This window comes from Pseudorca crassidens, chromosome 3 (genome assembly GCF_039906515.1).
Source record: "Pseudorca crassidens isolate mPseCra1 chromosome 3, mPseCra1.hap1, whole genome shotgun sequence".
Taxonomy (NCBI): Eukaryota; Metazoa; Chordata; class Mammalia; order Artiodactyla; family Delphinidae; genus Pseudorca; species Pseudorca crassidens.
The window spans coordinates 62,775,484-62,790,966 of NC_090298.1; the positions used below are offsets into that span (position 1 = coordinate 62,775,484).

The 15,483-nt window shown below is 38.3% G+C and overlaps 1 protein-coding gene across 13 annotated transcripts in view; it reads right to left on the reverse strand.

Annotated features, from left to right (window-relative positions):
- Nucleotides 1–15,483, reverse strand: part of DMGDH (dimethylglycine dehydrogenase) — a 139,963-nt gene that overhangs the window by 43,468 nt on the left and 81,012 nt on the right. For all 13 annotated transcript variants that reach the window (XM_067731084.1, XM_067731081.1, XM_067731089.1 and 10 more), the window contains 4 exons: nucleotides 15,057–15,221; nucleotides 12,148–12,352; nucleotides 5,620–5,868; nucleotides 3,559–3,757 (listed from right to left, as the gene is read on the reverse strand). In XM_067731084.1, the coding sequence (XP_067587185.1) occupies nucleotides 3,559–3,757; nucleotides 5,620–5,868; nucleotides 12,148–12,352; nucleotides 15,057–15,221 (818 nt within the window). The remainder of the gene's footprint in view (nucleotides 1–3,558; nucleotides 3,758–5,619; nucleotides 5,869–12,147; nucleotides 12,353–15,056; nucleotides 15,222–15,483) is intronic.

The following is a 15,483-nucleotide window of genomic DNA, read 5'->3' on the forward strand; positions in this document are numbered from 1 at the left end:
ATAACTAATAAGAATTTCACAGATAAGATGCAAAGGAGGATGAAACACGTGTAAGTGACTAACCACAAAGTTGGGATTCTGCTTTTTAACAAGCCCTGGTGCTCAGCCAGATATGGAAGTCACTGGCCTTCAGAACCATGGGATGGATCACTGATATAAATTGGGAGGGGTAGCCGATGTGAGGAATCCACCATGTTACATAAGAAATATCTTAGCAATCCCAACTTTTAAATAACAAGGCGACCTTTGGGGGTCAGGCCAAATTGGTCAGAGAGAGTGTGGCACTTTGTCTGCCCCGACCTGTTATCTTCCCCATTTACCTCGCGACATCTACAACCTGGGAAAATTACCCAGAGCAATCAAAGCAGGAGTCCAACATCAGCCCCATACAAGTAGATACAATTTCTAGGTGATAAGTAACTAGTGTTCTAAAGAAAGCAACTTCCTAATTTCCTTAGTGACAGGTGTTCTATTAAAATATAAATATCATGAGGGCAGGAATACTGTCTGCTCTTGTTCACAGATAAAGAGCAATGATCTGCAAATATGTGTTGACTAAATAATTCAGTGATTAAGCTAATTGCAGAATCAAAAAGAATAAAATGTTTAAGAATAAATTTAGCAAAAGAAGTACAAAACTTACACTCTGATAACTACAAATCATTATTGAGAGAAATTTTAATTAAAAGTCCTAAACAAATGGAAAGACATCCTTTGTTCATGAATTGGAAGACTCAATATTAGGATGACAATACTCCCCAAGTTGATCTACAGATTCAAGGCAATCCCTACCAAAATCCTAGGCGGCTTCTTTGAAAAAATTGACAAGCTGGTCCTAAATTTTACACAAAAATTTAAGAAGCCCAGAATAGCCAAAACAATACTGAAAAAGAACAAAGTTGGAGGATTCACACTTCCCAGTTTCAGAACTTACTGCAAAGCTACAGTAATCAAGACAGCATGGTACTGGCATAAGGATAGGCATATAGATCAATGGAATAAAGTTGAGAGTCTAGGAATAAATCTATACATATATGATGAATTGATTTTGACAAGGATGCTGTGGTACAATAAAAATAAATAAATATTTGGTGTTTGTCCCCAGTTCCTGGCACAGAGCTCCTAAAACCTTTGGAATTTATATAATTTTGTATGCTAACAGATAGCTCCATGGAAGGGGGCAGGGGAACTAGATAGCTTCAGAATAGGGGCTGGTCACCATAAGTTCAATCACCAATGGTCAATGATTTAATCAATTGTGCCTGTGTAATGAAACTTTCACAAAAACTCCTAAACAACAGTGTTCAAAGAGCCTTTGGGTTGGTGAACCCATTGATGCACTAGGAAAATGGTGCACCAGAGAGGGCATGGAAGCTCTGCACCAGACCCCTCCCTCCCATACCTTGCTCTATGCATCCCTTCCATTTGGATGTTCCTGAGTTGTATTCTATAGAATAAATAGGTAAAAGTAAGTAGGGTTTTCCTGAGTTCTGTGATTATTCTACTGAATTATCAAACCTGAGGATGGGGTTGCAGGAACCTCCAAATGTGTGACCATTCAGTCAGAATTACAGGTGATCCCTGGAAGTGAGGACATCTGAAATTGGCATCTGAAGTGAGGACAGTTTTATGGGACTGAGTCCTTAACTAGTGGGGTCTGCACTAACTCTGGGAGTTAGCAGCAGAATTGAATTGAATTGTTGGATAGTCAGTTGGTGTCAGAGAATTGGAGAATTAAATGTCAGAAGTGGTGTCAGAAAAAAGACATCATAGATGCCAACACATTTCAATGAGTAAAGAATAGTCTTTCAACAATTGGTGCTCGGACAATTGGCTATCCTCAAATGAATCAAGCTGGGCACTTACCTCATAGCACATACAAAAATTAACTCAGAATTGATTAAAGACCTAAATGTAAGAGTTAAAACTAGGGACTTCCCTGGTGGTCCAGTGGTTAAGACTTCGCCTTCCAATGCAGGGGGTGTGGGTTCAATCCCTGGTCGGAGAGCTGAGATCCCAGATGCCTCAAGGCCAAAAAAACAAAACATAAAACTGAAGCAATATTGTAACAACTTCAATAAAGACTTTTAAAAAAATGATCCACATCAAAAATGTATATATTTAAAAGAAAAGAGTTAAAACTATAAAACTCTCAGAAGAAAACACAGGTATAAATCTTCATTAACTTGGATTAAACAATGGTTCCTTATATATGATATCAAAACTACATTCAAAAGAAGAAAAAAATTCATATTCTGGACTTCATCAAAATTAAAGACTTTTGTGTTTCAATGGCTATGATCAAGAAAATGAAAAACCCACAGAATGGGAAAAAATCACAAATCATGTATGGGATAAGGGTCTTGTATCTAGAATATATAAAGAACTCCTACAACTTAACAATAAAAAGACAAATAATCCAATTTCTTAAATGGGCAAAGTATACAAACAGACTTTTCTCCAAAGAAGACATATAAGTGATGTACAAGAGAAACACTCCCACATGAACATGCCTACATATGGACTCTATAGGGGATTTCCTAAGCCCTCAGTTACATTATACCTTCCAGCTTCCTATCTTCAACAGGTTTTCTCCCTCTGGATGTCCCAAAGACCTAAACTTAACACTATCAAAAATAGAACTCATTATTTTTCCAATTATTTCTTCCTTTGGCCCCAGCGTCCAACCAGGAGTCAAGTAAGAAAGGTTGCCATCATTTGCTATTTTTCTCTCTCCCTTAAGATCTAATGCAATCAATCACCAAATCTAAATAATTCTGTTTCCTATCTCTCAGTGCCCACTGCTGCTTCCTTAGTTCATACCCCAGCCTCTCTACTGTATTGGAAGAACAGCACCCCAACCAGCCTTGTGCCTCTGATGAGACTTACTGCCTTGTTCTCAGCTGTAGCCCAGTGCCCAGAACTAGACCTGGTACAAAGCTGGCCAATCATCAAATATCAGTTGAATAAATGGCCAAATAAAATGGGGAAGAAAAGTAAAATATTAGAAACTGTGATATGATAGTAAGGTAGGCTTGACGTTAATAGTCACCAAATTAATGGGACAAATATTAGGGACGAAACATCAAATGGGTAATGGAACCATAAATAGTAAGCAACCAGAGGAATCATAAAGAAACAAAAATCACGTTGAACAAACATGAATTATGGTGAAAACTGCATGAGACATATTACACATTTGATATTTTGATTTATCTTTGTCTCATTGTGTTCTGAAAACATCCTTGCAAAAGTGGGGCAAACTGACCTATCTGAACATTCACAACATGAAAGGAAACATAAATAATGGAAACGGCAGGAAATATGCAAAGAGAAACTTCCAGGAAATCATTGCCCTTCTGTGTACAAATCTTTTAAACCTATACAAGTCAAAGTTTTAAGACTAAAATTTTTTATTCCTCACATTTCATTGGTCATAAAAGGGAGAAGACTCTCTGCCTCTCTCCCATTTTCCATTCTTGGCCTGAGAGAATGGGATAAGACTTCTCTAAACTACATAACTCTATAATAAATGTTGAATTACATAGAGATACTCACCCAAAGCCTATAGCCACCCAGTAGTTTCTGACCTCCTGATGGGGCCCTACCATAGGCAGAATGTCAGGAGAATAGGTGATAGGACCATTGACGATATTGATGATGTCAGCCTTCTTCAAGACTGGAACCATTTCCATGGCAGCCTCGACGTGTTCCATGATTCGGTCTAGATCAGACTCAAAGAGCTCCTTTCCAAAACCTGAAGAGAAATGCCATTGTGGTCAGAATGCCACAGCTGCCCTGACGTGTGCTCCAAAGTGATTTCAATCTCTGAATCAGCTTACATTTAAAGATGGCCCGTTAGGAAGGTATTATACTTTCTTTTTTAAGTCTAAACTTGATATTTACTATCAACAGATGAGTACTGTTATATTAGTATACTATATTACTGAGAAGAATAATGTTATTTCCTGAAACAATAAATCATGAAAGTTAACCTTTTTAATAGAAAATTTTAATTTATGCATATTAGCAGTTTCCAGCATTTAGGCCGATCACAATTTTAAAAAACAAACAATAATAATTTGGTTTGTCAAGAGAGGTCTTTTATCCTTCAATTAACCATAGAAGTCCGCTTCATCCTCTCAGGTGAGGGCAAATGGGAGTTTGCAAAGTCATGTCAGGACAGTGGGGATAAATGAAAAACCACTTTAGCATCTAGGATGATGAATTCTAGACACCTTTTAACTCTTAGCGGGGAAGGATGGCATGGAGGCTTCATTCCTCTAGCCCTCTTCTATACACATCCGAGGGCCGGAATTCTGTGAAAAGAGTCAGGGTCTTGGAGCACAGTCATCTTCTCAGTCATGAAAGGCACTGGGATTGAAGGCAGGGCTACGGATGAGCTGCTAAAAGAATATCGCCACCAATCCCAGGGATGCTCCCGCACAGCAGCCAGCCAGCTCCCTCTTGTCCCTCCTGTGGACTGCATGTCAGGTCAGAGAGGCCTGCAGATCACTAGGGTTAGACCAGGGCATGTGGACGCCCAGGGCCAGCCAACAATCTGGCTCTTCCTCCAACTGGAATTATTTAAATATTTGTGCAATAAATATTATTAAATATTTGTTCAAATATTTATTTGGAGGAGAGATTGCCAGCATGGGGGAAGAACAGAGAAGGAGACTCCCAGGTGGCAGATTAGCCCTCCCTCTGGATCAGGAGCTATTCCCCTCAGGCCCGAACGTGCAGAGCCCACCCAGCAAAACCGAAGCCCTCAGCTGGCTGGCCCAACTTCTGTGGAAGGTGGTTTATCATTTGTAGTAATGTGGGCACAGATGTTCTTTGAAGAGTAGGAGGGAGGGATTCATTCCCTAGCCCAAGTAGCTTATCAAAGTATAATTCTAGAAAGCACAATTACCTCCATTTCTTTATATTCCCTATAATATCTGTGTACCAATGACATTTTGGCTCCTTTTATAGATTAAAACCTGAGATACCTCCTTAGGTGAACCAACCCTTCATCTGGCTCTGCAGAAATGTTTCATGAAAAACAAAAACAGGTCCTTCTCTCCCTTGCAGAACTTGAAAGAGAAACTATGGTACCTCCTGAGTTAGCACTGAGGCCTAAGACTTTTCCACATCCATTCATGCAGCACAGGAGGGCTTCAGTTCACAGTACCAACTTATCCTGCTCTGCTATAGACTTTGAGGCTTTCATTCTTAACAGGCTGGATGTCCTATCTCTGCTACCTGTTGTGTTTCCAACTGTCAAAGAACAAGAGCAGCTATATCCAAATCTAGAAACTAGACCAAGTAAGCAGGGGAGTAAGGAGAAAAGGGGGATGCAGGAGGTTGGTGTGGGCAGGTAAAAATTACCTGGGGCCTTCCAAAGCAGCGGGGAGCATCTTTTTCATCTTTCCCACCACCAATTCTCTTTCCTTATCCCCTGCTGTGATTGTTCAAAGGGATATGAGAACAGAATTTACCTCGAATCCCTCACTTCCAATGTCCCAGGTATCTGATAGTCTAGTATTATGGTGGCATCTTATTCTATAGCCAGCCCAGAGTTACAAGGAAGATAAAATAGATGTGTCTGCACACACTTCTATTTGCTGAACCCACCTGGAGGAACTCCATTGGTGACCCATGAGTCCTGAACTTTCATTTTCTCTTGACTTTCATATGGACCAAACAAAAGCCCATCCCTTTCCTGTCGGAGGTAATAAGATCCTTCCAGGTCACGGAGCACCGGGAGTTCTCGCTTTAAAGCTTTCACTTCAGGGATGGTCGATGTGACAACATACTGATGCTGAACTGGAATGAGGGGATGTTCTAGTCCAATCATCTTACCTACTTCACGAGCCCAAAACCCTGAAATAAAAAAAACATTTAAAAATGTCACCACGTATAAAAGCATACCACAGACGACATTGACACAGCAATTTCAATTAAAATAAAATATTTAGAATACTTCAGTGCTCATGGCAAAGTCTAAAGAATGTCCTAACAATGCAAATGAACTTATCTACAGAACAGAAACAGACTCACAGGCATAGAAAACAAACCTGTGGTTGCCAAGGGTGGGGTGGGGGAGGGATGGACTGGGAGTTTGGGATTAGCAGATGCAAACTATTATATAGAGAATGGATAAACAACAAGGTCCTACTGTATAGCACAGGGAACTATATTCAATATCCTGTGATAAACCATAATGGAAAAGAATATGGAAAAGAATGTATAATATATATCTGAATCACTTTGCTGTACAGCAGAAATTAGCACAACGTTGTAAATCAACTAGACTTCACTAAACTAAATTTTAAAAAAAAGAATGTCCATAAAAACTTTACATTTTTTGCCATTGCAAAATTGAACAGGAGAAGAGAAGACAATATTTGACACTACCCCAGAGTTTTGAAGAAGCTAAAGGAACTCCATTCCTGAAAAACCATTTTGCCCATAGCAAAGGTGTGCAAAAAAATTATTTGAAGGAAAAAAATAAACAACCCAAATATATAGAACGTACAAATGTTGATAAGAAAGATAGTAATGGACTGACCTTACTTGTAGAGCAGGGACGGTCAGGCAATGGAAGAGGCCCTGGGTCGATGTGATCAACATAATAATCATGCATAATAAAGCCCTACTAGTTAGTCCTCTATCCCCCAGACCCTCCTCTCCCCAAATTGTTGAAGCCTAAAATTCCACAAACACAGAATTGTTCTGTTAACTGAAAATTTGAAATGTATACACTTTGGGAGAGATAGCCTTTTAAGTTTTCTGTTCTTTTAAAAGTTCAGTTTGAATATGTTTGGAAGATCCTTTCTTGCAAAGGCAAGAAGGCACCTGGTGTCCAGAGCAGGAGGGAGGAGGTGCCACAGCAAAGAGGAGAGGGCTCATAGATAAGTGGGAGTTCCCACAACCTATGTTTCTCCCTTCAATGTGCAAGGGGTCTGTCTTCTTGGGGGAAATGAATATTATTTTTTTTCCTTTGCAAAAGATGGAACCAGATAATTTGTGACTGAAAGACCCTTGATTCTCCCCCTAGGTGACTCTTCAGGCTACAGATGTGGAGCTAAAGTCCAGAACGATAAAGAGACACGCCCAAGGTCACACTGGGAGACCCTGAAATGGTCACATCTTATTGGTTTTTCTTGCTACAGAAAGACTATTTTAAAAATCCAAGACTCCTTCACTTGTATAAAGGTATTTGAGAATCTAAAATGATAAAAATGATTAGTTGGCAGGGATGCAGGGTCACCTGACCCATCAATGAATTACTGGGGAGAAGGGGGGTTCTATTTGCTTGTTTGTTTCACAATAATTTTGAATAATCATTCAAATGATTAGGGAATCTTCCTTAAGTTATTTTTTTAGAGGCTGCATTCTCTAAATTTTTAACCATTTCTGTTTCTCCTTTTTTTGGCAATCTAATAAGGAGTTCTGAAGTCTCTGTCATTATGAAGTTCAGAGCTAATCACATATCATCAATTATGAGTCTAGGAACCCTGACTACTGTACTCTTATATGGCATCTAAACATCACTCCTGCGTTCTGTTGTTTTGTTTTGGCCTAACGGCTAAGTTGGTCACACTTGGATAACAGCCCCAGAAATGGGTGTCCATTTGCAAACCAAAAATCTTACCTGTGGGCATTAGAGCTGTTTGCTAGTCTTTGAATAATTTAATGACTTAATTTATTCCTGCCTAGGAAGATGTGAATTACCAATGTCAGGACTTTGTAGGATAATATAGTAAAGCCACATATTCTAGTTATATGCACTGGAGCAGTTTTAAAATATAAAAAGCCAAAATATTTAGCCTAGCAATTCAAACTACTGCAGTGCTTAATATACTTGCTTCAATTAAAAACATAAATTGAAGAAAATAAATCCTGTCCTATTCGAATATATTTATAAATTTCTGAATCCAATTGCTTGTTTATTAATATACTTCATCATTAAAACAAAGTGGAAGTATATGCATAAATATCATATAACTATATTACTCCAAACCCCATAGCAAGCTGGACACTGTTTTTCCCTATGTGGTGGTGTCTGTTGGCATTCTCTTCCTCTATATGTCAACCAAATTAACATAAAACTTGCCAGGATTACACTTCAACCCTTGCTAGATCACCCACCCAGCAAGTTCAAAGGGAAGAGAAACAAATGTGGAGGAATCCTCTATAACCTACCATTATCACCTGAAAAAACACTGAACAGAAGAATCAATAAAAAAGTGATCATTAGAAATGGCTTCCAATTTTTAAAAATGCAGTGACTTACAGAAATGGAGTTAAAATGAACGGTACAGGTTGGTGGACAGGTTTACTCCTACTAGATGGTTTATACAGTGACAATGATGTTTATACAGTGACACTCTCTGATGCAAAGTATTGATAAAATTAAGCAATTCTTTTTTGGCTGAACACTGGGCTTCATCTTGGCATGACCCAATCACATTTCTGATTTACCATATTAGGGAAATTCTTAAGTAAAGTTTACAAAGTTATCTCTGGGCTTAACGAGTCAGCTGTAAACAAGGTCAAGAGAAACATTCCTCACCGTGCAAAGAAAAAACTTGCATCACAGTGAATAGCTCCTGCCCTTGCCCTCGAGCTGCCTCTGGGGCTCAGGTTAGACCTAAGGTAGAGTGAAGCTGCCTGGAGGGGTGGGATAGGGAGGGTGGGAGGGAGGGAGACGCAAGAGGGAAGAGATATGGGAACATATGTATATGTATAACTGATTCACTTTGTTATAAGGCAGAATCTAACACACCATTGTAAAGCAATTATACTCCAATTAAAAAAATAAAAAAAAAGCAGTACTAAAGGCAAGTTAGCCTATTGCACACCAAGAGGTCAGCAGGGTCAGAAACTGTTCCTCAGCTCTGCTTGCTCAAGAATAAGGTTCCTACATTCCCTCTCCTGTAGGAACACTGATATAGCAGTGTTTCTCAAAAGATATTTTACAGACTATCTGGTAGACAGTACAGTACCTGGAGTACTTGTTTAAAATACAGCTTCCCAGCCAGACCACCTGGGAAACTTCCCACGGAGACTCTTATGCACCTAGGTTGAGAACCAAGCTCTTTGGGAAGTCAGTTTACCAGCAGAATGGGTGCTGGATGACCACAGAGCAAGTGAAAGGATCTGGGGAATCTTAAGGCTGGTACCAAGAAGTTGTGACACTTGATGCTAGTGTTTCCCAGACCAGGGCACAGACTTTCAAGGAAATAATTATAATAATCATAAAAATTATCATTATTATACTTAATTTGTTTAGTGCTTTCTATGTGGTAGGACTTTTCTGGGTACTTTACATCATTTATGGATCAGAATAACTTGTTCAGATGGGAATTATTATCTCCATTTTACAAATGAGTAATTTGCCCAAGTCACACAGTTGGCAATAATGTGTCTCTGGTCAAGATAGCCCCACTGTCCTGGACAGTGCTGGAGACACATCAGGAAACTGATAAATTTCTGCTTTTAGACTTCCCTTTCCATGGATATCCTGAAGATTCAGCAGCCTTCTGTTATATGACTCCATGTAAAGAAACTTCTGGCAGGTTATGGTACAATTGAGTAGATAAGAGTGGCCTTTACATCATTGTTTTGGTTGTATTTCCAAGTCTATATCCTGGTTACTTTAATTAGGTTTCAGAGCTGCCTGAGGGCCTCACCTGAATTTATGAGACATCCTGGACTCACTGAGTAACTCTGGGAAACATTCCATCAGACACATCTTCTAAATCATGTTAGCACAATGCCTTCTGCAGATGGTTGCTTTTATTCATAAAATTAATCTTTGTTAGCTTTAAGTCTAGAAAGGGGCATATCCAAAACTTCACCCCCAATTACTGAGGTTTACTTTTTGGGGAACTTCTATACTTTAAAGGTTTTTTTGAAAACAGACAGAAATAACTAAACACACACCCCTCCACACCTTCCACGGACTATTTATATGTGATCAGTTAGATTTTCTCCAATAACTTTTGCCCAGTGGAAGAGAAGAGATGGAGAACAAAAAGGGAAAAAAATGATATGGGCCAGAGATGTGATCTGAATGACGTAAAGAACTGAGAATGGAGACCGTATAGTTCTTCATACAACTGTGAACAAGGAGCTGCCTGGAGTTACCAAGACCTGAGGATGGAACTCAGACGTGGCTGAGTTAAAGGCATCAGGAGCAAAGAATGAAGAAGGACAGCCTGAAGAACAGTTTTTCTGGTGCTGGTCTGGGATTTGTTTTCTGAGGCCAGTACCAGAAAAACTGTTCTCCAGGACCTCCTGCCATTGCCCTCCTCTGCCCTGATCACCCCACAAGATTGCACAGCTGCATAGAATATTTCATCTGGTAACCAATGTCCTGGGCTTAGGTCAGATCTCTTTGGAAATTATTCTTTCTCTTCAGAGATTCCTTATTCCTCACAGATTGTGCTTTAGAAAACAAAATATTACAATGGCAATGAATCGTGCAAATAAATATTTATCCATTTTAGGAAAACAATAGATAAATGTGTTAAATTAAGGTCTTCTATGTTATTTGTCAAAATATCAGTTGGGAGTGTGTGACTGCCTGAAGCACTGTGTTAAGAAAAATCGTGGGGTTTGTCCAAGTCTCTCTGAAATGAGTGCAGTGATCAATGAGCAATATCTGACACGGGTGCTGGATATGAAGTCAGAGCATGTTTATTTAGTATTTGCTATCACTAGGAAAACAGTCAAATGTTTTTAGAGGCTGAATTCATGAGACCATAAAGAAAGTTGCAAGATTACAAAGAATTTTTGCTACTTGTAAAAAAAAGGATGAATGATTTCATTGCCTTGGATCTTCTAGGAGAATTTAGACCAGATGTACCCAAGGACAGTGGGAGACGGGGGGTGCCTGATGGGGATTTCCTTGGAGGCGGGCAAGTGAAATTCAAAAACAAAGCAAAGTTTTATGCCTTTGCTCTTATTTATTAGGTAAGTTGTTTTACATTATTTGGAATTTCAAATGATGTTAAAGAATGAATGAGATTTTATGCTTTTCAAATGCGGGGCATGGGTTAGAAAGATTCAGAAATACTAACTTAAACTCTTAAATACTGAAGACATGACTTTTTCCAGGGCCACTAAAAATGGTTTGTTAAAAAATAACATCAATCAGAAGTTACGATTTAGAGGAAAGAATCCTAAGGGTATTTGTTTCTGGCATGTCCTCATGGGTATCATCTGATCTGATAAATAATAAAGATTTTTTTCATTTTGTAAATTTAAGCAATGACTCAAAGAACAGAACATAAGAAAATCAGTAGGTGCCTCATGTTTATTTTACGTTTTAAATTAACCATTATGAACTATAGATAAATATAAATTATTAGCCCGGTTTAGATTACACAAGCAGTTTCATTTGCACAAGGATTTATTTTTATGTGTGATATTTGAAAATTACTTCATAGGCAAAGAACCTGATAGAAAGTATGTTAATTCAAGAATCAAAAGACCCAGGTTCAAGTCCTGGCTCTGACATAACTGTCACTTTGGCAATTAGTATAACCTTCTTGGACCTTGGTCTCCACAAATGGACAATGAGTGAGTTGTTAGATTATCTCAAATATCCCTTTTGGCTTCATTACTCTAAGTCTAAATTGTAACAGAGCAACCTAAAGAAAAGATTATGAAATATATTTAATAACGTGCTGAAAGGAAAAGGGTTAAAAGGTTTTTGAACAGAGTAAAGTAATCAAAATAGATGAGAAAGAACACAAATAATCAACTCTGCTCCAAAAAACAAACTGAGAGCAAAGAGGATGCTCGTGAATTTGAACATTAGAATTTGGTTATTATTATAAAGAAAGTGTGAACACAGGTAGGTAAAAAAAGCATAATTTGGCAAAACATTATCCGGAGCAGAATAAAATGGAGCATGGAGAAGAAAACCAACTCGCTATGGATAACCAAGGACAGAGTTATCTCACACAACAAGAGCAAAGTGATGGAGGGAGAGCTTTGTAGCTTAGAAACAGACAAAATGTTCGCCATGGGAGTACCACAGTGTTTCATAACAATGTTCATAGTATAAAACATTACATTATGACTAAATATCTTATTTCTTTGCCACTCGAAAAAAAAACAGTATTTTTTTTTTTAAATGACGCTTACCTGCAGCATTCACAATTCTATTTGCTCTCATAGATCCCTGTGGTGTTTCAACATCCCATGTTCCATCTGACTTGGGTTTCAAAGAAGTCACTGGTGCAGGATATTTTAAAAGGGCACCATATTTCCTAGCCCCAGCAGCCAGGGCCATAGTTAGAGAATAAGGATCAATGTGACCATCTCCAGGATTATACAGTCCAGCTAAAATCTAAATCGATCACAAAACAGTCAATATTCAAATGAATACATATACTCACTCAGTGTAACTGTATCCTGCCAGCAAATGTTTAGCAAAACTGGACTTGAAAAATGCATCATGGCATCAGATTGATCAGTCTCCACTTTTTTTTCCCCTATGTCCAAGCTCAGAGCTAGGCAGGACTCACATTGAGAGCTAAGTAGACAGGCTATTTGACAGAGGTTTGCAATCATCTCCAACATTCATTCTCCCCTCCCCCACAAAGCAATGGAAACCAAATGTTTATTTAGACACATAACCACTAAGAACAAAGAGTTTCCAATAGTTGGCAGCTACTAGTTCCAGATGGTAGCTAAAACTATCACTAAATTCTGGTCAATGAAATGCAAATGAAAGTGTCAAATGAAAGAGTCATGGTCACATGGACCATTTTAAGGAGACAATTGGCATATGCCCTTTGTCCCTTCTTTGTCCCTTCCTCCATTCTGCTGTCTGGAATGCAGACATGATGGCTGGTGCTCTAGCTGCCATTTTGGAGTAAGAACAAAGGAGTCACATCCTATGAATGACAAAGCAATGATCCAGAAGGCAACTGGATCCCTGAAGTCTTCATGGATAAGAGCCACCATTCAGCCCTGGACTGCCAAAATGAAAGGGAAATAAATGTCTATCTTGTTTAAGCATTATTATTTTGGTTTCTAACATTTGCAGTTAAATCTAATACTAATTGATTAATTATTTATATTTAATTGCTTAATACTGTTAATAGATTCACATGTTAAATATATATCTGGTGTCAGGAAAATGTATACTTGGTTCAGTCATCAACAACTAGTTCTTAAATACCTACTTTGTGCTACGGCTTGAGGTACTGTGGGGGAAACAAAGAAGAATAAAACTCAGATGAAACAAGGAGGGAGCACTGAAATAGTACAGTTAGTTCTCATCCGTTCAACAAAAATCTATTAAGCACCAAGTATGGTCAAGAGGCTTTTGTCAATTTTTTTTCTGCATCTATTGAGATGATGATGTATTTTTGTCCTCTATTCTATTCATGCAATATTGCATTGATTGATTTTTAGATGTTAAACTAACCCTGCATAGCCAGGATAAATTCCACTTGGTTATGCTAAAAAAATCCTTATTATATGTTGCTGAATTCAGTTTGCTAGTATTTTGTTGAGGACTTTTGCATCAATATTCATAAGAGATACAGGTCTTTCTTTTCTTGTGATGTCTTTGTCTAGTTTTGGCACAGCAATACATTCTGGCCTCACAGAATAAGTTGGGAAGTGTTCAATTCTCTTCTATTTTTGGAAGAGTTTGTGAAGAATTGTAGTAATTCTTCTTTAAATGTTTGGTAGAATTCACCAGTGAAACGATCTGGGCCCCAGCTTTTCTTTGTGGGAAGTTTTGGATTACTAATCCAATCTCTTGTTATAGGTTTAGTGCAAGAGACTTTTGGTTTTAATGGAATTTGTATTACTGTAGACTTCTAAACGTCACTTTGGTATTTTATAATGGATATGTCCTTATGCAGTGACCCTAGATCTATTTGATTTGGCACCCTGCCCAGAGCCAGAGAATACTCTTCCCACATATTTCCATTGCCCAATGTCCTTGTGAAAAATCTGTGATGTGAGAACTTCCAGCAGAGCATCCCAAGATTGACATATAAACAGATATAAGAATATCCTTCCTGGCAGTGGTGGCAGAATTTTAACGCAGACAATGCAATGCAACACCAATCTGCCACCACATTGGCATCACACAAAACTACTGAAAAGGGAGTGCCAGCAATCTGTCAAGACTCACAGGGGCTAATAACCCAGCTCCCAGAGCAACGCTATGAACCCTTAGGCGTCATAGATACTACACTGGGGAGAAACACAAGCCTCTGCTTCCCTGAACAGCTCCACCTTGTACCTTTAGGTAGCATAGGTACAGAGGAGTCAGAGAGCCTGGGTTCAAATCTCCTCCAGCTCTTTCTAGCTGGATGGGCTCGGGCCCACTATGTACACTATCTAAGCTGCAATTTCCTGTTTAGTAATAATCTATACCTTCTATTATTATTGTGAAGAGTAAATGAGATTATACATGTAAATGGCTTTGCATAATACCTAGTACATTAAGTATGTGCTGTAGTGTTAGGTGGTGCAGTATTAGTCATTGTTATTATTATTCAAATGGGATTATCACCCAGCAAAAAGACACTAAATTCCCAAGTGGATTTTCTCAGCTAAATTTGGTTAGATCGATACCTGTCAGGGTAGTACAGCTATGAGTTAGGTGATATCTGTGTAGCAATATAACATGTACTTCTACCTTTGATTTTGTAAAAAAAATGTTAGTAACACAGTCTTTCTATACACACATTTGTCACACCTGGTTATTGTCTTCTCTGCATTTCTCAAGCAGAAGGTTTATTATAGAAACCTCCAGATCTGGGGGACACAGTAATAGAGAGGTATTGAAAATGTTTCCTCAGTTGTAACAGGTAGAAAGCTAATAAGATTTTTCATTACCTTTACTGTATTTAGCAAACATAATAGCCCATCTTATAATTTACCCAAATTCCAGCATTAATCGTCTGATTTTGACATTCAAAATGTGTGCACAAAGTTTTTTCTAATTAAATTTCTAAAATAACATTTTCTGATCTTAATTAAAATCAACAAATGGTTAAAAAAAAAAATGCCCTTAGGATAAATACCTTATTCATGTTGAGTAAAGGAAACATCTCTTGTATTTTTTCAGGTTCAATAATATACTGTTCCGTTGCATGCCAGCCAGTCCGAGTCATTTGATATTTAAATTCATCTACCCTTACAGGAGTTGTAGCAATTCTGATACTACCTGGCTGATGGAATCCCACCACCTGTGATGACAATGCCAGTAAAAACTCATAAATCATTATTTGGCACTCAAACATGGTTCTTCTCCAGCACAATGAAAATGAAGGTGTGTAAGAAAAGAGATTCACTATGCAGTGAAAGTGATAGCTATATACCATATTTACATCATATGAAAAGATGTTCATTTTACAAATATTTACTAAGTGTCTCCTCTGTGCCAGGCACTGTGCTAAGCCCCAGAGACGCTGTTGTGAACAAGACAGATGAAGATCCTGCCTGGATGGA